This window comes from Pseudophryne corroboree, chromosome 4 (genome assembly GCF_028390025.1).
Source record: "Pseudophryne corroboree isolate aPseCor3 chromosome 4, aPseCor3.hap2, whole genome shotgun sequence".
NCBI lineage: Eukaryota > Metazoa > Chordata > Amphibia > Anura > Myobatrachidae > Pseudophryne > Pseudophryne corroboree.
In genome coordinates, this window is record NC_086447.1 from 880,908,777 (window position 1) to 880,931,958 (window position 23,182).

Genomic DNA, 23,182 nt, shown 5'->3' on the forward strand with positions numbered 1-23,182 from the left:
GCAGACTATTGCTCGCTGGATCTGTAGCACGATTCAGCAGGCTCATTCTGCGGCTGGACTGCCGCATCCTAAATCAGTAAAAGCCCATTCCACGAGGAAGGTGGGCTCTTCTTGGGCGGCTGCCCGAGGGGTCTCGGCTTTACAACTTTGCCGAGCTGCTACTTGGTCGGGATCAAACACTTTTGCAAAATTCTACAAGTTTGATACCCTGGCTGAGGAGGACCTTGAGTTTGCTCATTCGGTGCTGCAGAGTCATCCGCACTCTCCCGCCCGTTTGGGAGCTTTGGTATAATCCCCATGGTCCTTACGGAGTACCCAGCATCCACTAGGACGTCAGAGAAAATAAGATTTTACTCACCGGTAAATCTATTTCTCGTAGTCCGTAGTGGATGCTGGGAGCCCGTCCCAAGTGCGGACTTTCTGCACTATGAGCCATCTGTTAAATGAGGCTCAGTTGTTGTTCATACTGTTAACTGGGTATAGTTATCACAAGTTGTACAGTGTGATTGGTGTGGCTGGTATGAGTCTTACCCTGGATTCCAAATCCTTTCCTAGTTATGTCTGCTCTTCCGGGCACAGTTTCCTTAACTGAGGTCTGGAGGAGGGGCATAGAGGGAGGAGCCAGTGCACACCAGATGTAGTACCTAATCTTTCTTTTAAGAGTGCCCAGTCTCCTGCGGAGCCCGTCTATTCCCCATGGTCCTTACGGAGTACCCAGCATCCTCTACGGACTACGAGAAATAGATTTACCGGTGAGTAAAATCTTATTTTAATGTCTTAAAATGATTAGAATAATATAAAGAAGATACTTATGACACAGAATGTGTCATAAGTATCTATTTGTATTGCTATAATCATTAATGACGGGGGAGGCACTGCCTCCCCTAACTGCACGTCCCTGATCCCTATACTGTATGTTACTCAGAGGCAGAACTACCGCCAGTGCAACCAGTGCGTTGCACTGGGGCCCGCCTCTGTCCAGGGGCCCAAAGCACGTAATGAGTCAAACTGACTCATTACATGCCGCTGCGGGCAACCGCTGCCCACAGCGCACAGCCGCCCGGAGAGAGGAGAGGAGCAGAGGTACGGAGGGAGGTGGAGGAGGGAGCCGCAGCAGCGCTTTGTTACTGGTGGAGGCGCTGCTGCTGCCCCTCTGCTTCACTATAGGCTGTCTTCCGAGAACAGCCTATAGTGAAGCAGAGGGGCAGCAGCGTCTCCACCAATAACACAGCGCTGCTGCGGATCCCTCCTCCTCCTTCTCTACTGCCCGGGAATCGTCAAGCTGCACCGAGGAGCCTGAGCCAGCGGAGAGGGTAAGTATAATTCTTTCTTTTCTTTTCTTTTCTTTTTCTTTTCTTTTTCTTTCTTTCTTTCTTTCTTTCTTTCTTTCTTTCTTTCTTTCTTTCTTTCTTTCTTTCTTTCTTTCTTTCTTTCTTTCTTTCTTTCTTTCTTTCTTTCTTTCTTTCTTTCTTTCTTTCTTTCTTTCTTTCTTTCTTTCTTTCTTTCTTTCTTTCTTTCTTTCTTTCTTTCTTTCTTTCTTTCTTTCTTTCTTTCTTTCTTTCTTTCTTTCTTTCTTTTCTACGCTGTCTGCCGTAATGTGTAAAAAGAGGAATCTGTCCGCTGTAAAGTGTAAAAGGGTCTCTACCTGGTGTAGTGGTGCTACTGTGCGGCATAATTTGAATAATGGAGACTACTGTGCACCGTTTTATGAATTGGTATTATTTTGTGGCCACACCCCTTCCCCACGAAGCCACGCCACTATGTATTTTTGCGCGCGCCTACAGCGCGCACTGCCCCTGTTTTGCATGCAGGGGTGGGGCTCCAATGCCGTTTCTTGCACACAGTGCTAAAATGTCTAGTTACGGCACTGTTGCTAGGTATCCATTTCTCTGGCCCTGAGCAGGTCCCCCTCACCAGATCCTCTCCAGGGGTGAGGGGGAGGACTTGGATGGGATGGGGGGGGGGGCAAAGCATTTTGCCGCACCTGGGCCCACCACTCGCTAGTACCGCCACTGATGTTACTATACTGTGCATTACACCCTGTATAGTGCCATACTGTGCATTACACCCTGCTCCCTATATGTTACTATACTGTGCATTACACCCTGCTCCCTGTATAGTGCCATACTGTGCATTACACCCTGCTCCCTGTATAGTGCCATACTGTGCATTACACCCTGCTCCCTGTATAGTGCCATACTGTGCATTACACCCTGCTCCCTGTGTAGTGCCATACTGTGCATTACACCCTGCAACCTATATAGTGCCATACTGTACATTACACCCTGCAACCTATATAGTGCCATACTGTGCATTACACCCTGCTCCCTGTATAGTGCCATACTGTGCATCACACCCTGCTCCCTGTATAGTGTCATACTGTGCATTACACCCTGCTCCCTGTGTAGTGCCATACTGTGCATTGCTCCCTGCTCCCTGTATAGTGCCATACTGTGCATTACACCCTGCTCCCTGTATAGTGCCATACTGTGCATTACACCCTGCTCCCTGTATAGTGCCATACTGTGCATTACACCCTGCTCCCTGTGTAGTGCCATACTGTGCATTACACCCTGCTCCCTGTGTAGTGCCATACTGTGCATTACACCCTGCTCCCTGTGTAGTGCCATACTGTGCATTACACCCTGCTCCCTGTGTAGTGCCATACTGTGCATTACACCCTGCTCCCTGTGTAGTGCCATACTGTGCATTACACCCTGCTCCCTGTGTAGTGCCATACTGTGCATTACACCCTGCTCCCTGATGTCTACGCTGCCTGCAAGAGGTTCGAGGAGCTCGGCGTCACATTTGTGAAGAAACCAGACGATGGTAACTTCTTATATGCAGTGCTTTATATCTACTTTGATATTTTTATCCTAAGAATTGGCAGTACAGTCAGATCGCCATTTATAGATCACCCGATGTTACCTTTTTTGCTTTGAGCCCTCCCTGCTCCCTGTATAGTGCCATACTGTGCATTACACCCTGCTCCCTATATGTTACTATACTGTGCATTGCACCCTGCTCCCCATATAGTGTTATACTGTACGTTGCATCCGCTCCCTGTTCCCTATATGGAATACTGTGCTGCGTATTACGCCCTGCTCCCTATATAGAGGACTATGCTGTATATTACGCCCTGCTCCGTATAATACCGTGTATAAACACCGCCTCCTCTTGTTCAGCTGTGTTTATAAGCTGAGTTTCAGGTACCCAGACACAATCTAACATTCTCCGTAAAGCTGGCCAAGTGCTGAGCGTCAGGATGAAGGTCTGTACTTGCCATGTACATTGATGACCACATTAGTTGTGCACAGAACAGTCACGTCTTCTCTGGCTTGATTACAGCCTATTAGTGCAATGAGAATATAACATTGGTCACTTCTCACCACATTTACCAGCGTGTCCAATTATAATCCGCACAGTTTATTTAGGAATGTTCTATCTGCCCATTATGGCTGCTGATACTGCATTGTGTAAAAAGCCTATTTAAAATATATAGTAATTAACAATTCTCTACAAAGACAGCTGTAAAATGTTACCCTACAATATGTTACTGCATTCTTCTACAGTGACAGTCCTTATTTCAGTTCACTCTTGGGGACAAATGTAAACGCTGTTTTACATATCCTGCTTAAGCACTCCGTGAGGCGCCAACATTTAGTAAATTTAGCCTTTAAAGAGGGGACCCTGTGATGCTGAGGTCATGTGACCACTCTCAGCCAATATACTGTAAACTGGCAGCTTGATGATGTCACAGGATTTTATTTTTCGGGGGCACACTGAGCATGCTTCACCCCGTAGAAGACGCTGGTTACATGTACGTAATATGTTTAGCTGTGTGTTGTCTGTTAACATATGTTGAACCTGTTACTTTTGTACAGAGATGACCTGTCCTTGTTCCTAGCTGTGAGTAATAAACATTGATATAATATGAGAAATGGTCACCTTCCGGGGTACGTTATCTGCAGGTTATGATGGTTATTGGTCGTGTTTTCCTGGTTTAAGAATATTTAGAGCTGTAGAAATTTATTTTATTGACTTTGACCCAGGCTGGGGTCTACCCCTGTCGAGGAGAAAGCTTCACATCCCGTTCCAACAACCTAATTTGGAGGATACTATAAAGTACTTGTTACTTCATGAAAGCGTCATAACAAGGTGCACAGTCAGGTAGCTCAGCAGAGGTTGGGTCAGGGATTATTACAGGTGATTACTGCTGGACGATTACTCTGATCGTTTTCTAATGATCGCCATGATCCTTTTTTCTTTTTTATACCTTGTAGGATTTTATGATGCAACAAACCATGCTGAGAATCAAGGATCCCCAGAAGTCCCTACCTTTCTACACCAAATGCCTTGGCATGACGTGAGTTAAACAGAGTAGTCCCTGACAAATGGAATTTATTTTTTTCCCCTTTTCAGTTAGGAAACCAGGTGACTTTGTTATCGGGGTGTTATATTTTCTCTATCGTCCTAAGTGGATGCTGGGGTTCCTGAAAGGACCATGGGGAATAGCGGCTCCGCAGGAGACAGGGCACAAAAAAGTAAAGCTTTTACCAGATCAGGTGGTGTGCACTGGCTCCTCCCCCTATGACCCTCCTCCAGACTCCAGTTAGATTTTGTGCCCGAACGAGAAGGGTGCAATCTAGGTGGCTCTCCTAAAGAGCTGCTTAGAGAAAGTTTAGCTTAGGTTTTTTACTTTACAGTGAGTCCTGCTGGCAACAGGATCACTGCAACGAGGGACTTAGGGGAGAAGTAGTGAACTCACCTGCGTGCAGAGTGGATTTGCTGCTTGGCTACTGGACACTAGCTCCAGAGGGACGATCACAGGTACAGCCTGGATGGTCACCGGAGCCGCGCCGCCGGCCCCCTTGCAGACGCTGAAGAGAGAAGAGGTCCAAAATCGGCGGCTGAAGACTCCTGAGTCTTCATAAAGGTAGCGCACAGCACTGCAGCTGTGCGCCATTTTCCTCTCAGCACACTTCACACAACAGTCACTGAGGGTGCAGAGCGCTGGGGGGGGCGCTCTGAGAGGCAAATAAAAACCTTATTAGAGGCAAAAAATACCTCACATATAGCCCACAGAGGCTATATGGAGATATTTAACCCCTGCCTAACTTCAAAAATAGCGGGAGACGAGCCCGCCGAAAAAGGGGCGGGGCCTATCTCCTCAGCACACAGCGCCATTTTCTCTCACAGAAAAGCTGGAGAGAAGGCTCCCAGGCTCTCCCCTGCACTGCACTACAGAAACAGGGTTAAAACAGAGAGGGGGGGCACTGATTTTGGCGATATTGTATATATATAAAAGATGCTATAAGGGAGAAACACTTATATAAGGTTGTCCCTATATAATTATAGCGTTTTTGGTGTGTGCTGGCAGACTCTCCCTCTGTCTCCCCAAAGGGCTAGTGGGTCCTGTCCTCTGTCAGAGCATTCCCGGTGTGTGTGCTGTGTGTCGGTACGTGTGTGTCGACATGTATGAGGACGATGTTGGTGAGGAGGCGGAGAAATTGCCTGTAATGGTGATGTCACTCTCTAGGGAGTCGACACCGGAATGGATGGCTTATTTAGAGAATTACGTGAGAATGTCAACACGCTGCAAGGTCGGTTGACGACATGAGACGGCCGACAATCTATTAGGACCGGTCCAGGCGTCTCAGAAACACCGTCAGGGGTTTTTAAAAAACGCCCATTTACCTCAGTCGGTCGACACAGACACAGACACGGACACTGAATACAGTGTCGACGGTGAATAAACAAACGTATTTCTCATTAGGGCCACACGTTAAGGGCAATGAAGGAGGTGTTACGTGTTTCTGATACTACAAGTACCACAAGAAAGGGTATTATGTGGGAGTGAAAAAACTACCTGTAGTTTTTCCTGAATCAGATAAAATAAAATGAAGTGTGTGATGATGCGTAGGGTTACCCCGATAGCAAATATTGGCGTTATACCCTTTCCCGCCAGAAATTAGGGTACGTTGGGAAACACCCCTTAGGGTGATAAGGCGCTCACACGCTTATCAAGTGGCGTTACCGTCTCCAGATACGGCCGCCCTCAAGGAGCCAGCTGATAGGAAGCTGGAAAAATATCCTAAAAAGTATATACACACATACGGTGGTTATACTGCGACCAGCGATCGCCATCAGCCTGGAGATGCAGTGCTGGGTTGGCTTGGTCGGATTCCCTGACTGAAAATATTTTATTCATGTACAGCATTTAATAGGATGCATTCTATATATATGTATGTGAGATGCACAGAGGGATATTTGCTCTCTGGCATCAAGATAAGTGCGTTGTCCATATCTCCCAGAAGATGTCAGGGACACGACAGTGGTCAGGTGATACAGATCCCATACGGCAGATGGAAGTATTGCTGTATAAAGGGAAGGAGTTATTTGGGGGTCGGTCCATCGGACCTGGGGACCACAGCAACAGCTGGGAAATCCAACCTTTTTTACCCCAAGTTACATCTCAGCTAAAAAAGACACCGTCTTTTCAGCCTCAATCTTTCCTTTCCCATGAGGGCATGCAGGCAAAAGGCCAGTCATATCTGCCCAGACATAGAGGTAAGGGAAGTAGACTGCAGCAGGCAGCCCTTTCCCAGGAAAAGAAGCCCTCCACCGCGTCTGCCAAGTCCTCAGCATGACGCTGGGGCCGTGCAAGCGGACTCAAGGTGGGGGGGTAGTCTCAAGAGTCTCAGGGCGCAGTGGGATCACTCGCAAGTTGACCCCTAGATCGTACGAGTATTATCCCAGGGGTAAAGATTGGAGAGTCGAGACATCTTCTCCTCGCAGGTTCCTGAAGTCTGCTTTACCAACGGCTCCCTCCGACAGGGAGGCAGCATTGGAAACAATTCACAAGCTGTATATCCAGCAGGTGATAATCAAAGTACCCCTCCTACGACAAGGAAAAGGGTATTATTTTTCCACACTATATTGTGGTACTGAAGCCAGACGGCTTGGTGACACATAGTCTAAATCTAAAATGTTTTGAACACTTACATAAAAGGTTCAAATCGAGATAAAGTCACTCAGAGCAGTGATAGCGAACCGGAAAAAAGGGGACTATATGGTGTCCCTGGACATCAAGGATTACCTCCATGTCCAAATTTTGTCCTTCTCATCAAGGGTACCTCTGGTTCGTGGTACAGAACTGTCAATATCAGTTTCAGACGATGCCGTTTGAATTATCCACGGCACCCCGGGCCTTTTTACCAAGGTAATGGCCGAAAAGATGTTTCTTCAAAGAAAAAAGGCATCTAAATTATCCCTTACTTGCACGACCTAAAAAGGGCAAGTTCCAGAGAACAGTTGGAGGTCGGAAGAGCACTATCTAAAGTAGTTCTTCGACGGCACGACTGGATTCTAAATATTCCAAGAATCGCAGCTGTTTTCCGACGATACGTCTGCTGTTCCTAGGGATGATTCTGGACACGGTTCAGAAAAAGGTTTTTCTTCCCGAGGAAAAAGCCAAGGAGTTATCCGACCTGTCAGGAACCTCCTAAAACCAGGAAAGGTGTCTGTACATCAATGCACAAGAGTCCTGGGAAAAATGGTGGCTTTTTACGAAGCAATTCCATTCGGCAGATTCCATGCAAGAATTTTCCAAAGGGATCTGTTGGACAAATGGTCAGGGTCGCATCCTCAGATGCACCTGCGAATAACCCTGTCGCCAAGGACAAGGGTATATCTTCTGTGGTGGTTGCAAAAGGCTCATCTATTGGAGGGCCGCAGATTCGGCATACAGGATTTGATCCTGGTGACCACGGACGCCAGCCTGAGAGGTTGGGGAGCAGTCACACAAGGAAGAAACTTCCAGGGGGTATGGACGAACCTGGAAAAGTCTCTTCACATAAACATTCTGGTACTAAGAGCAATCTAAAATGCTCTAAGCCAGGCGGAACCACTCCTGCAAGGAAAACCGGTGTTGATTCAGTCGGACAACATCACGGCGGTCGCCCATGTAAACAGACAGGGCGGCACAAGAAGCAGGAGTGCAATGGCAGAAGCTACCAAGATTCTTCGCTGGGCGGAGAATCACGTAATAGCACTGTCAGCAGTGTTCTTCCCGGGCGTGGACAACTGGGAAGCAGACTTCCTCAGCAGACACGATATTCACCCGGGAGAGGGGGGTCTTCATCCAGAAGTCTTCCACATGCTAGTAAACTGTTGGGAAAGACCAATGGTAGACATGATGGCGTCTCGCCTCAACAAGAAACTGGACAAGTATTGCGCCAGGTCAAGAGATCCACAGGCAATAGCTGTGGACGCACTGGTAACACCTTGGGTGTACAAATCAGTATATGTGTTTCCTCCTCTGCCTCTCATACCAAAGGTATTGAAGATTATACGGTGAGGAGGAGTAAGAACAATACTAGTGGCTCCGGATTGGCCAAGAAGGACTTGGTACCCGGAACTTCAAGAGTTGGTCACGGACGACCCGTGCCCTCTACTTCTGAGAAGGGACCTGCTACAACAGGGTCCCTGTCTCTTTCAAGACTTACCGCGGCTGCGTTTGACGGCATGGCGGTTGAACGCCAGATCCTAAAAGGGAAAGGCATTCCAGAAGAAGTCATTCCTACCTTGATTAAGGCAAGGAAGGAAGTCACCGCGAAACATTATCACCGCATTTGGCGAAAATATGTCGCGTGGTGCGAGGATCGGAGTGTTCCGACGGAGGAATTTCAACTGGGTCGTTTCCTACATTTCCTACAATCAGGATTGTCTATGGGTCTCAAATTGAGATCTATTAAGGTTCAAATTTCGGCCCTGTCAATATTCTTCCAAAAAGAATTGGCCTCAGTTCCTGAGGTACAGACTTTTGTTAAAGGAGTACTGCATATACAGCCTCCTGTGGTGCCTCCGGTGGCACCGTGGGATCTAAATGTAGTTTTAGATTTCCTCAAATCCCATTGGTTTGAACCATTGAAAAAGGTGGATTTTAAATATCTCACATGGAAAGTGACTATGTTACTGGCCCTGGCTTCCGCCAGGAGAGTATCTGAATTGGCGGCTTTATCTTATAAAAGCCCTTATCTAATCTTCCATTCGGATAGGGCAGAACTGAGGACTCGTCCGCATTTTCTCCCTAAGGTGGTATCAGCGTTTCACCTGAACCAACCTATTGTGGTGCCTGCGGCCACTGGCGACTTGGAGGACTCCAAGTTGTTGGACGTTGTCAGAGCCTTAAAAATATACATTTCAAGGACGGCTGAAGTCAGAAAATCTGACTCGCTGTTGATACTATATGCACCCAACAAGTTGGGTGCCCCTGCTTCTAAGCAGACGATTGCTCGTTGGATTTGTAACACAATTCAACTTGCTCATTCTGTGGCAGGCCTGCCACAGCCTAAATCTGTTAAGGCCCATTCCACAAGGAAGGTGGGCTCATCTTGGGCGGCTGCCCGAGGGGTCTCGGCATTACAATTCTGCCGAGCAGCTACGTGGTCGGGGGAAAACACGTTTGTAAAATTCTACAAATTTGATACCCTGGCAAAAGAGGACTTGGAATTCTCTCATTCGGTGCTGCAGAGTCATCCGCACTCTCCCGCCCGTTTGGGAGCTTTGGTATAATCCCCATGGTCCTTTCAGGAACCCCAGCATCCACTTAGGACGATAGAGAAAATAAGAATTTACTTACCGATAATTCTATTTCTCGGAGTCCGTAGTGGATGCTGGGCGCCCATCCCAAGTGCGGATTATCTGCAATACTGTACATAGTTATTGTTAACAAATTCGGGTTATATTGTTAAGGAGCCATCTTTAAGAGGCTCTTTCTGTTATCATACTGTTAACTGGGTTTAGATCACAAGTTGTACGGTGTGATTGGTGTGGCTGGTATGAGTCTTACCCGGGATTCAAATTGCCTCCCTTATTGTGTACGCTCGTCCGGGCACAGTACCTAACTGGAGTCTGGAGGAGGGTCATAGGGGGAGGAGCCAGTGCACACCACCTGATCTGGTAAAAGCTTTACTTTTTTGTGCCCTGTCTCCTGCGGAGCCGCTATTCCCCATGGTCCTTTCAGGAACCCCAGCATCCACTACGGACTCCGAGAAATAGAATTATCGGTAAGTAAATTCTTATTTTTTTTCTCTTTTTAATGACATATTTTTGAAATCAATTATTTTTATTGCATTATTGAAATCCGTTTTGATACAGGAGTATACAATACGTTTTTTTGACAAACTGAATACCATAAAAGGTAGAAAATACAAAAGTACAGAGCGTAAACAATATAAAATATACAAAAAACAGTTAGAAATTTGGTCAGAGAACCTTTAACGGTTGAAAAACCTGGGAAACATGCAGATTAATATTTTTAAAAATAGAATAAGAAAATAAATTGAAAAATAAAAGGGTAGGGGGTAACTCGCAGAGTCCAGGGAGAGGGGGAAGAGTGTGAAAGGTACCATGGGGACCATATATATATATATATATATATATATATATATATATATATATATATATATATATATATATATATATATATATATATGAAAAGTAGTTGCGGTGTTATTTTGTAAACTTATAATTTACTCCATAGAAGCTATTTGGCAGTTCTGGACCCAATGGTGGACCGGTCTGCCTCCCTTTCTAGTTCATGTAGTTCTCTGTCGGGGGGAGTTGGGGCCAGAATGGAATGATATATGATAGAGATGTTCCCTTTGCGACCTGTTGAGTATAAACAAAGGTGTTCGAATTGAGATAGCAGCCGATGTTTACTGGGGGGATGTTGAGAGTTGACAAATCTCATAATTTGAGTATATTGGAATTGGTGAGAGGCGGGGATTGAATAGGTGGTTTGAAGGTCAGCAAATGTGGCAGGAGCGAATTGGCCTTTCACCTGGTTGAGCCTAACAACAATAAGATGCCACAGGCCGCTTGTTTCCCGCGGGGGGGGGGAGAGGAGAGAGGGTGATTGCAGATAGGGGACTGGAGTCGGGCCGAATCTAGGTATAGGCGGAGTTTGTACCAGTTTGAGAGTACAGGTATGGGCAGGGTCTAAAACAAATACAATAGTTTTTGTAGGAGATTCAGTTTGATCGCGTTGATCCTACCAACCCACGATATACAGTATATAGATTTAGTGATAGAGATGCCAAGGTATTTGATTGCTTTAGGGCGCCATGTGAAGGGAAAAGAAGTAAGCGTGGAAAGTAGTTGTAATAAATACAGAGAGCCATGGCTTTGGACTTTGAGCTATTAATTTTGTACCCAGTAAGGGAACCATCATTTTTCAACTTCGACGTAAGATTAGGGGATTAGACATGGTGAGGAAAATATTATCTGGAAAAAGAGACCCTTTATATTGAGTCTCCCCCACTGCAATGCCCCTGATATCAGGATTAGCTCTAATTCTAGCTGCCAATGACTCATGCATAGAACAAAGAGAAGAAGGGAGAGGGGACACCCCTGTCTCGTCCCATATCCCAGGGCAAACCTTGAGGAGTGTAGACCATCTGTCATAACAGTAGATGTTTGCTGAGAGTAGAGCGCTTTTATGGCATGTAGGTAGTTGCCATCAATTATATATTTTTATTGTCATGGTATATTGAAGTGCAGCATAACAGAATGCAGAGAAGGAATCATATTAAACACAACCTTATTTTAGCCTTAGATTGTACTTTATTTGACTATGATGCATAAAGGGACCTGATGACTGCAAATTAGTCAGGGATAGATGCAACAATCTATAGGCAGGAACGGGTTATAGGTGTACCTCTTATACAATTTAGTTATACAGTAACTGTGGGAGTGTTTACTTTAAACTCACTGGTTCTTTTTGTGTGCTGCACCTGCGTTCTCTAGAACACAGCCCAAGTTGCTCGTGTCTGCAGCATTAATAGTGCAAACAGGTTTCTTCTACTTCCACAATTTATATCAGACAATAGGACTGTGACTAAGAGGTAGGGGGGTGGTGTTTTAAAGCTCTTTATTGTGGTTTGTTCCCCCATATCAGTCTCCTCCAGAAGCTGGATTTCCCCTCTATGAAGTTCTCATTATATTTCATGGGCTACGAGGACAAGAAAGACATCCCGGAAGACATAAAGGAGAGGACGGCCTGGACATTTTCCCGTAAAGCGACCCTCGAGCTGACGCAGTAAGTTCAGCCGCTGACATTGATGATTGCTAATACAGCGTAGAAAGAACGGCTGCTGGTAAACTGTTACCACGTACAACGACCATACAACGGCGGCTACAGAGGGAAGGGTGACACTGCATTGCTTTCATGCGGTTACTGGACCAAAAGGGTTAATACCAAATGAACTCTGACACTTTTAATTAACGTGATAAATGATGTATCCTAATAACTAGATGTTAATTCTTTTAACTAATTACTAAATAGAAATGATTGCTTAACTGGAAGTAATTCTTCATAAAGCACTGCAGGGCAGAGGTGGCCCGGTCACATCAGGATGACATGCTACGTAACTGGTGACTCTTGTCTATTACAATAATTTTCCATGCACCTTATTGCTTTGTAATCATGATGTAACTACATATATTACTGTGTCTTCCCTCTGTGCCTTTCATCCATGTTTCAATATCATCGCCTGGGTATGCAGCACAAAGCTGTCTTCTGGCTATATCGGGTGTGGATCATTGGGTTGATCAGAATTGGGTCGACATTTAAAAGGTAGATGGTACAGAAGGGTCAAAAAGTCGACATGAAAATGGTCAACGCAAAAAAGGTTGACAAGTTTTTTTTGTTTTTTTTTTCATGGGTGTCGTTTTCCATGCTAAAACACGTGGGACTCCCAGTTAGTGTACTGTGTGCCTCACTCCCCTGCACTCCGCACAGATTACTGTTCCCACTTGTAGCCCACGTGGATGGTAAATTATGATAAAGTAAAAAAAAAAAATAATGAAAAAAATAATTTGCGTTCGACCATTTAACCGTACCGTAGACCACTTCTTGACCCTTTGACCATATGGACCTATTTACTGTTGACCTTTCATCCATATCCTGGCTATATCTGCCTGATCTGATTGGATCAGTTTCATTCTCTCTGTGCTTATTGTTAAATGCATAATTACAAATGTTGACTCAATGTTTTGTGTCCCGTAGCAACTGGGGTACTGAGAATGATGAGAAACCGTATCATAACGGCAACTCGGACCCTCGAGGATTTGGTATGTTGCAAGATTGATAGAAACTGCTTCTGTTTGTTTTGTCCAAGTCCTCCTTTTCCTCTATGGAGACAATGAACAAATCTAATCCAGTGTTTACGTAACAGTGCATAAACGTGAAATAATGGGCTCCTCTGACATTTAAAATCAGGGCCTTTCCGCCCCTTAGCCAGAGTCATTCCCCTCGGCTGAGGATAGCTATCATCCTATTACCATTTATTTCCCCAAATATTAAAGTATTATACATAAAAATGCTTCACATATAGTGACAGTATCAAAACAATAGAAAATACAGACAGCGCAGTAGCTAATATATATGCACACTATAAAAGTATCAGATGCACTCGCATTAAGGAAAGTACTGTAGATAGTTTATTATAAAACATGAACAGTAAAGCAGAAGAGAAGAAAGCGGGCAGCACATAACTGGTTGTAGGATAAATTCCTATAATAAGAACAACGTGTGAATGGCTCTATAATGTGGCACAGTCTTTAATGAACTAGTAATATTGAGTCCAGGAAGGTAGCTGGTAAAGTTACGGTATGTACTTACCGTGCACAGGTAGCAAAGAGTTGACATTATCACTAATCAGTATGACAAAGATGGCCGTCCATGTGAGTCACATGCAGGTGGCCACAGATTCCATTTTAAACAATTGGTTTATTTTGTATTACATAATTATACCCTCAATTACAGTTTACCTTTGAGCAGAATTATCCAGTACCATACCCTCCAACATGACCCATTCCATTAGGTACAAAAAGCTCTGTTCCTGGACTTCCTTGCCAGTGGCAGTTGCAGAGGTGGGGCGGCAGCACAGTCCAAAATTCAAATAGGGGAGCCACACCAACTGCCACCCCAAACACTGGCCAGACTCAATGGCAGTTGGTGTGGCTCCCCTATTTGAATTTTGGACTGTGGTGCAGCCCCTCCTCTGCAACTGCCACTGGCAAGTAAGTCCAGGAACAGAGCATTTTGTACCTAATGGAACGGGTCATGTTGGAGGCTATGCAGTACACATACTGTAAGAGACTGAGCAGATGCCTCTAAGTCTTCCAGACAGCTAGAACTGTTGTATTTTGGTGTCTATTCATGAAGCAGTGAAAAGTGTGGAGAAGTTGCCCATGACAACCAATCAACATTGACCTAACATTTATAATTTGCATACTACAAAATTATACAGAGCAGCTGATTGGTTGCCATGGGCAACTTCTCCACTGGCTCACTTCTCCTCTCTTTTCACTGCTTCATGAATAGACTCCTTAAGGGTCTATTTACTATGCCTTGGATGGAGAAAAAGTCGCTGAAGATGAACATTTACTAAGCAGTGATAAGAGTGGAGAAGTGAGCTAGTTGAGAAGTTGATCCATCAACCAATCAGCAGCTCTGTATCATTTTGTAGTATGCAAATTATAGATGTTACTTCAGTGCTGATTGGTTGCCATGGGCAACTTCTCCACTGGCTCACTTCCCTGCTCTTATCACTGCTTAGTAAATGTCCCCCATAGTACCAGCCAATTGGCTCCTAACTGCTATGCCACAGGCTGTGGTTTAAAAATGACAGTTAGGAGCCGATTGGCTGGTACTTTATCACCAGTGACTTTATCTCCATCCAAGGCTTAGTAAATAGACCCTTAGTCTCATGTTTAGAAACTAGTGCAGAATTTAGGCTTCCGCTACAGGGTAGAACACAATGAGAAATGTGCTGCCAGATAAATGGGTTGAAGCTCCTCCATTAGCATCCTCTTCATTGTCCATGTCCACTAAGCTCAATGCTGCCTCCCACTGTCGCCCCCTGCAGGTCACATCGGTATCGCAGTCCCTGATGTCTACGCTGCCTGCAAGAGGTTCGAGGAGCTCGGTGTCACATTTGTGAAGAAACCAGACGATGGTAACTTCTTATATGCAGTGCTTTATATCTACTTTGGTATTTTTATCCTAAGAATTGGCAGTACAGTCAGATCGCCATTTATAGATCACCCGATGTTACCTTTTTTGCTTTGAGCCCCACAATATTTTACAGTGCTGTGCTCCGTTTTCCTCCAGTTGCCCATTGTACATTAACGGTGCAAAGTGTCTCTTGCAGGTGACAAGCGAACTGCTATGTCCACTGGGTCTCTGTGTCAGTCCTATAAGTTAGTGTATCTCCATGGTTGAGAGTCCCCAGTGCTTTTTTATGTGACAGACCTCTGCTCATGGGGGGTAGTGCTGAAGGAGACCAGCAATGTTTGGTTTGCTATGGTTGTTTTACCAGGCAGCTATTAGTAAGTTTCTGCAAACAGAATTATACAGAGAAGTAGAAAACGGCGCACAGATGTATCTGTGTAACATAACTAAAATGCAGTTTTAATAAAAATAAAATCACTATATATAAAGAAGCCAAATAATAGTCTCAATATTTAAAAACCATTGTTAGCGGTTGTGTGATATAGGTCTCTGGGCATATTCCACATGTTCCCTGTTGGGGAGCAGATGGACCTGTAGGGACAGGGAGTCCAGCTTTTGGGGTAAATAGTAACCAGTTCTGTGATAGTCCCATGGGATCCAAGTTAGTGATGGTCCAACGCAAAGTGAGTGGTTTTTCCAGTGTACAGCTGGTTCAATGGCAGTCCCAAATGAAGTAGGCGTCCATTGGATGAGCTCCTCAGAAGACCCCATGCTGATCGGACGTGTTTTGCTGCTACGTTTGCAATTATCATATAGCTGCAGTCGTAGCTGCAAAACGCGTTGGTTACACACTTGGTCAGCGGGCATTCTTCTGAGGAACTACTCCACTTCTGCTCTCTGAGCCTTATTCAGGTTGGATCGCTCATGCGATCCAACCCATAGTTTCCCGATTTGTCGGGGAACTGCGCACGCACACAACCCGTTCTGTGCAAGTGCAGAATGGGTCCTGGGATCGCATTGTAATAATGCAAACGCCTCTGCCTGATTGACAGGCAGATGCTTTCAGGAGGAGGGGCGGCTGGTATCGGAAACAGGGGCATGTCACCCCTGTTTTCCGGGAGTGGCGAGGCCAAGAACTGTGTTCCAAACTCTGTTTCCTTGGCCTCTCAAGCTGCACTGTGACTACTAGTTTGAGTAAGGTCAGGCTTACTCAGCCTGCAGTCACAGATGAATATCGTGACCGATGGTGAATTAGGCCTTTTGTCCCTTCAGGGCCGTGGGCCCCCACTTTGAGCTGTACATTGCTCCCCAAAGGGTTCATATGGAAGATGCCCAGAGACCTATATTGCATAACCGCAGACAATTATTGAGATTTTTATTCTACTTTATATTTAGTGATTTTATTCATTTTCATTAAAACTGCATTTTATTTGTTACAATGATACGTACCGTAGTTATTTGGATGCTAACCATCTGTGCGCTGACTCTGACTTTTCTGTATAGTAACGCAGACCTGTACGGGTCCTCTCTGACCTCATTGAATTATTATTTATGATCAGTCTTTGCAGCCACATTAGGAGCTCTGGTACTGCTGAAATGAAAATACCTGGTGGACAGATTAGGGTCGGGGGCTGTTGTAGTCATTGTAACGAGTAACATGTCTGTTTTTTAGGTAAAATGAAAGGCTTGGCATTCGTTCAAGACCCTGACGGCTACTGGATTGAGATTCTCAGCCCTAACAACATGGTCTCCATCGTTTAATGATTAAACTTCATCTCTGCCATTACAGTGTCTATGCCTGAAGACTGAGGAGATGTCATCCAAGTGCTTTGTTTTCATTTAGGAATTCCAGTACTATGTCATAAAATATAGATTACTAATGTATAATGCACTGGCCGGGTGGAGTTCATCCTGTGGTTATTAGTACAATGCATTACCCCAGATCCCACACACAGAACATCTGCACACCGTCCTTCTATGTCCCCTTGTAATGTCCTATATCTGAGGCTCATACATGACAGCCGGTGCTATTATGTTCTACATAGATCAAAGAGAACCTTGGGTTCCACGCTGTATTATCTGTCCCCCCCCACTTCCCCAGTACCTGGCATAGAGACCGGTTATAGAGTAGATTTGTGAATCACCAGTATTACCAGATATTTATAATGAAATTTAGTGCCTTATTTGGAAGCACCTTAATACTGAATGCTGTGATATTCATGTGATGAATTTCCAATAAACCCTTATTAAAATGAGATCCGTCCCTTATTTATCTTTAGAGAAATGTTCAACTGAAACGCTGTATGTTACTGTGCAATCAGCGCAATCTATGGGTGAGATTCAAATGACATATCACGCCCAATTTCCTTTCTAAAATGATCCTCGTTATCGCGCATATTGCGCCCATAGTAATCAGGTTTACTGTGTAAAGGGTCTGGTGCCTCGCTAGTCCGGGGGTAGCGAGCTGAAAAAATGATACCACGTCCCTGAGGGCAGAAACAGAATGAGTATGGAAAGGGGTGAAAAGAATTGAATCTCCCCCTTTGTATAACTTGTACTTCAGTATAGGTTATATATAGGGCCTAATTCAGACCTGATCGCGGCAGCAAATTTGTTAGCAGTTGGGCAAAACAATGTGCACTGCAGGGGGGGCATATATAACATGTGCAGAGAGAGTTAGATTTGGGTGGGGTGTGTTCAAACTGAAATCTAAATTGCAGTGTAAAAATAAAGCAGCCAGTATTTACCCTGCACAGAAACAAAATAACCCACCCAAATCTAACTCTCTCTGCACATGTTATATCTGCCCCCCCCCTGCTGTGCACATGGTTTTGCCCAACTGCTAATAAATTTGCTGCTACGATCAACTCTGAATTACCCCCATAGTGTGCACTAAACATCGTCACGAAAATTGCCCACATATGTATACACCTGAGTCTCTGCTGGCAAACAGACAGGGAAAAACAAACATGCAGGTGGGTCAGAAGTAAAAAGTGCAGAGATTAGATTTGGGAGGGGTGTATGCAGACGCCAATATAACTTGCAGTGTATTAAATGCTGCCCAGTGTTTATGGGCTGCATGCAACAACAGCCAGTATTTACCCTGCATGCAAACATGTAAATGTATTTGCTTCCCTTGGATTGACGTTTGGTATATGCCCTCTTTTGCATAGCTCCCACCTCCAGAATCAGGCCCTGAATGCACATATCTTCGCTTATTTACCCACAGGAAACATTTGCCTTTTTGAATAGAAGTACTTGGTTCCACAGGTGACCATAAGAAAGAAAAGTCTCTTGATTCCACATACCAACCAAGGGGATACAGTTAAAATGCTGGAATCCCGAAGGACGCTATAAGCCTGGTGTCTAGATCCTGATGGAACTCTGATCTCGGCGTCAAAATACAGATACTCTGAATGTTCTTACAGCGGGGCACGCTCGTGTTGATGCAGCAGGGAGGGTTAGGGTAGGGGGCAGGGGACAGTTAGAATACTTTCTGGGGGGCTGTCTGTATTTTGATGGTCTGGATGCTGCTGTCGGTTTTCTGACCGCCGGCATTCCGTCTATCAGGATATCATACTGAATCCCAACCAAGTTCTAATCGGAAAATAAGGTCTGTGACCTGCGGGGGGCTGCTGCTCCAGTAGTTCCCTGGTGAAAACTCCACTTTCTAGTTTGTATATATAAAATATAATAAGGTACAGTGCTTCTGTGCTAAGTGGAAATCATGCCCTATGTGTCTGCTGTCTAGTAGATAGACTCTCCACGTCCGGTATCAGACGACCACCCTATCTGTGTAGGGGCTATTGGTGCTGGGGGTATTTTAGTTTTCTCTGACTTCCTAGTGGATGCTGGGAACTCCGTAAGGACCATGGGGAATAGCGGCTCCGCAGGAGACTGGGCACAACTAAAGAAAGCTTTAGGTCACCTGGTGTGCACTGGCTCCTCCCACTATGACCCTCCTCCAAGCCTCAGTTAGATTTTGTGCCCGGCCGAGGTTGGATGCACACTAGGGGCTCTCCTGAGCTTCTAGAAAGAAAGTATAGAATTAGGTTTTTTATTTTCAGTGAGACCTGCTGGCAACAGGCTCACTACAGCGAGGGACTAAGGGGAGAAGAAGCGAACTCGCCTGCTTGCAGCCGGATTGGGCTTCTTAGGCTACTGGACACCATTAGCTCCAGAGGGATCGACCGCAGGCCCAGTCCTTGGTGTTCGGTCCCGGAGCCGCGCCGCCGTCCCCCTTACAGAGCCAGAAGCAAGAAGAGGTCCGGAAAATCGGCGGCAGAAGACATCAGTCTTCACCAAGGTAGCGCACAGCACTGCAGCTGTGCGCCATTGCTCCTCATACACACTTCACACTCCAGTCACTGAGGGTGCAGGGCGCTTGGGGGGGCGCCCTGAGCAGCAATAAAAACACCTTGGCTGGCAAAAATACCACAATATATAGCCCCAGAGGCTATATATGTGGTAAATACCCCTGCCAGAATCCAGAAAAAAGCGGGAGAAAAGTCCGTGAAAAAGGGGCGGAGCTATCTCCCTCAGACACACTGGCGCCATTTTCTCTTCACAGTGCAACTGGAAGAAAGCTCCCCAGGCTCTCCCCTGTAGTTTTCAGGCTCAAAGGGTTAAAAAGAGAGGGGGGGCACTAAATTTAGGCGCAATATTATATATACAAGCAGCTATTGGGGAAATTTCACTCAGTTATAGTGTTAATCCCCACATTATATAGCGCTCTGGTGTGTGCTGGCATACTCTCTCTCTGTCTCCCCAAAGGGCTTTGTGGGGTCCTGTCCTCAGTCAGAGCATTCCCTGTGTGTGTGCGCTGTGTCGGTACGGCTGTGTCGACATGTTTAATGAGGAGGCTTATATGGTGACGGAGCAGATGCCGATAAATGTGATGTCGCCCCCTGTGGGGCCGACACCAGAGTGGATGGTTAGGTGAAAGGTATTAACCGACAGTGTCAACTCCTTACATAAAAGGGTGGATGACGTAACAGCTGTGGGACAGCCGGCTTCTCAGTCCGCGCCTGCCCAGGCGTCTCAAAGGCCATCAGGGGCTCAAAAACGCCCGCTCACTCAGATGGCAGACACAGATGTCGGCACGGAGTCTGACTCCAGTGTCGACAAGGTTGAGACATATACACAATCCACTAGGAACGTCCGTTGCATGATCTCGGCAATGAAAAATGTGTTACACATTTCTGACATTAACCCAAGTACCACATAAAAGGGGTTTTATGTTTGGGGAGAAAAAGCAGGCAGTGTTTTGTTCCCCCATCAGATGAATGAATGAAGTGTGTGAAAAGCGTGGGTTCCCCCCGATAAGAAACTGGTAATTTCTAAAAAGTTACTGATGGCGTACCCTTTCCCGCCAGAGGATAAGTTACGCTGGGAGATATCCCCTAGGGTGGATAAGGCGCTCACACGGTTGTCAAAAAAGGTGGCGCTGCCGTTTTAGGAACTGCCACTTTGAAGGTACCTGTTGATAAGATGCACAGAGGGATATTTTGCCGGCTGGCATCCAAAATGAATGTAATGTCCATTCTGTCAGGAGGGTATTAGAGACCTGTCACTGGACAGGTGATGCTGACTTTAAAAGGCGCATAGAGATTATGCCTTATAAGGGTGAGGAATTATTTGGGGATGGTCTCTGGGACCTCGTATCCACAGCAACAGCTGGGAAGAAATATTTTTACCTCAGGTTTCCTCACAGACTAAGAAACCACTGTATTATCAGGTACAGTCCTTTCGGCTTCAGAAAAGCAAGCGGGTCAAAGGCGCTTCCTTTCTGTACAGAGACATGGGAAGAGGGAAAAAGCTGCACCAGTCAGCCTGTTCCCAGAATCAAAATTCTTATCTCGCTTCCTCTGAGTCCACAGCATGACGCGGGGGCTCCACAGGTGTAGCCAGGTACGGTGGGGGGCCGTCTCAAAAATTTCAGCGATCAGTGGGCGCGCTCACAGGTGGATCCCTGTTTCATTCAAGTAGTATTTCAGGGGTACAAGCTGGAATTCGAGATGTCTTCCCCCCGCCGTTTCCTCAAATATGCCTTGCCGACAACTCCCTCAGGCAGGGAGGCTGCGCTAGAGGCAATTAATAAGCTGTATTCCCAGCAGGTAATACTCAAGGTGCCCCTACTTCAACAAGGACGGGGTTACTATTCCACACGGTTTGGGGTACCGAAACCGCATGGTTCGGTGTGACCCATTTTATATTTAAAATCCTTGAACACATACATAAAAAAATTCAAGTTCAAGATGGAATCGCTCAGGGCGGTTATTGCAAGCCTGGACGAGGGGGATTACATGGGATCCCGGGACATCAAGGATGCTTACCTGCATGTCCCCATTTACCATCCTCGCCAGGAGTACCTCAGATTTGTGGTACAGGATTACCATTACCAAGTCCAGACACTGCCGTTTGGACTGTACATGGCACCGAGGGTGTTTACCAAGGTAATGGCCGAAATGATGATACTCCTTCGAAAAAAGGGAGTTTTAATTATCCCGTACTTGGACAATCTCCTTATAAGGGCAAGGTCCAAGGAGCAGTTGCTAGTCGGGGAAGCACTATTTTGGAAAGTGCTACAACAGCACGGTTGGATCCTAAACAGTCCAAAGTCACAGCTGGTTCCTACGACACGTCTACTGTTCCTGGGGATGGTTCTGGACACAGAACAGAAATAAATGTTTCTCCCGGAGGAGAAAGCCAAGGAGCTGTCATCTCTAGTCAGAGACCTCCTGAAACCAAAACAGGTATCGGTGCATCATTGCACGCGAGTCCTGGGAAAAATGGTAGCTTCCTACGAAGCAATCCCATTCGGTAGGTTCCATGCAGGAACTTTTCAGTGGGACCTGTTGGACAAGTGGTCCGGATCACATCTTCAGATGCATCGGCTGATAACCCTGTCTTCAAGGACCAGGGTATCTCTACTGTGGTGGCTGCAGAGTGCCCATCTTCAAGAGGGCCGCAGGTTCGGCATACAGGACTAGGTCCTAGTGACCATGGATGCCAGCCTTTGAGGTTGGGGGGCAGTCACACAGGAAAGAAACTTCCAGGGACTTTGGTCAAGTCAGGTGACTTCCCTACACATAAATATTCTGGAACTGAGGGCCATTTACAATGCCCTGAGTCAGGCAAGGCCTCTGCTTCAAAACCAGCCGGTACTGATCCAATCAGACAACATCACGGCAGTCGCCCATGTAAACCAACGGGGCGGCACAAGAAGCAGGATGGCGATGGCAGAAGCCACAAGGATTCTCCGATGGGCGGAAAATCATGTGTTAACACTGTCAGCAGTGTTCATTCCCGGAGTGGACGACTGGGAAGAAGATCTTCTCAGCAGACACGACCTCCACCCGGGAGAGTGGGGATTTCATCCAGAAGTCTTCCAAAGGATTGTACACCATTGGGAAAGGCCACAGGTGGACATGTGGGCGTCCCGCCTCAACAAAAAGCTATAAAAGATATTGCGCCAGGTCAAGGGACCATCAGGCGATAGCTGTGGACGCTCTGGTAACACCGTGGGTGTACCAGTCGGTTTATGTGTTCCCCCCTCTGCCTCTCATACAAAAGGTACTGAGAATAATAGGAAGGCAAGGAGTAAGAACGATATTCGTGGTTCCGGATTGGCCAAGAAGAGCTTGGTACCCAGAACTTCAAGAAATTATATCAGGGGACCCATGGCCTCTGCCGCTCAGACAGGACCTGCGGCAGCAGGGGCCCTGTCTGTTCCAAGACTTACCGCGGCTACGTTTTGACGGCATGGCGGTTGAACGCCGGATCCTAAAGGAAAAGGGCATTCCGGAGGAAGTCATTCCTACGCTGATTCAAGCCAGGAAAGATGTAACTGCAAAACATTATCACCGCATATGGCGAAAATATGTTGCTTGGTGTGAGGCCAAAAAAGGCCCCAACAGAGGAATTTCAACTAGGTCGATTTCTGCATTTCCTACAAGCAGGAGTGTCTATGGGCCTAAAATTAGGCTCCATTAAGGTACAGATCTCGGCTCTGTCGATTTTCTTCCAGAAAGAACTAGCTTCAGTACCTGAAGTTCAGACATTGTAAAAGGAGTGCTGCATATTCAGCCACCGGTTGTGCCTCCAGTGGCACTTTGGGTTCTCAACGTGGTGTTGAGTTTCTTAAAATCACATTGGTGT

At 46.0% G+C, this 23,182-nt stretch overlaps 1 protein-coding gene across 1 annotated transcript in view; it reads left to right on the plus strand.

Moving 5' to 3' along the window:
* The window catches only part of LOC134910610 (lactoylglutathione lyase-like), a 39,629-nt gene extending 22,352 nt beyond the window's left edge, over window positions 1-17,277 (plus strand). The window contains exons 2-6 of the mRNA XM_063918858.1: window positions 4,284-4,366; window positions 11,963-12,103; window positions 13,073-13,137; window positions 14,937-15,026; window positions 16,695-17,277. Of these exons, the coding sequence (XP_063774928.1) occupies window positions 4,284-4,366; window positions 11,963-12,103; window positions 13,073-13,137; window positions 14,937-15,026; window positions 16,695-16,783 (468 nt within the window). The 3' untranslated portion in view covers window positions 16,784-17,277. The remainder of the gene's footprint in view (window positions 1-4,283; window positions 4,367-11,962; window positions 12,104-13,072; window positions 13,138-14,936; window positions 15,027-16,694) is intronic.
* Window positions 17,278-23,182: the final 5,905 nt, after the last annotated feature.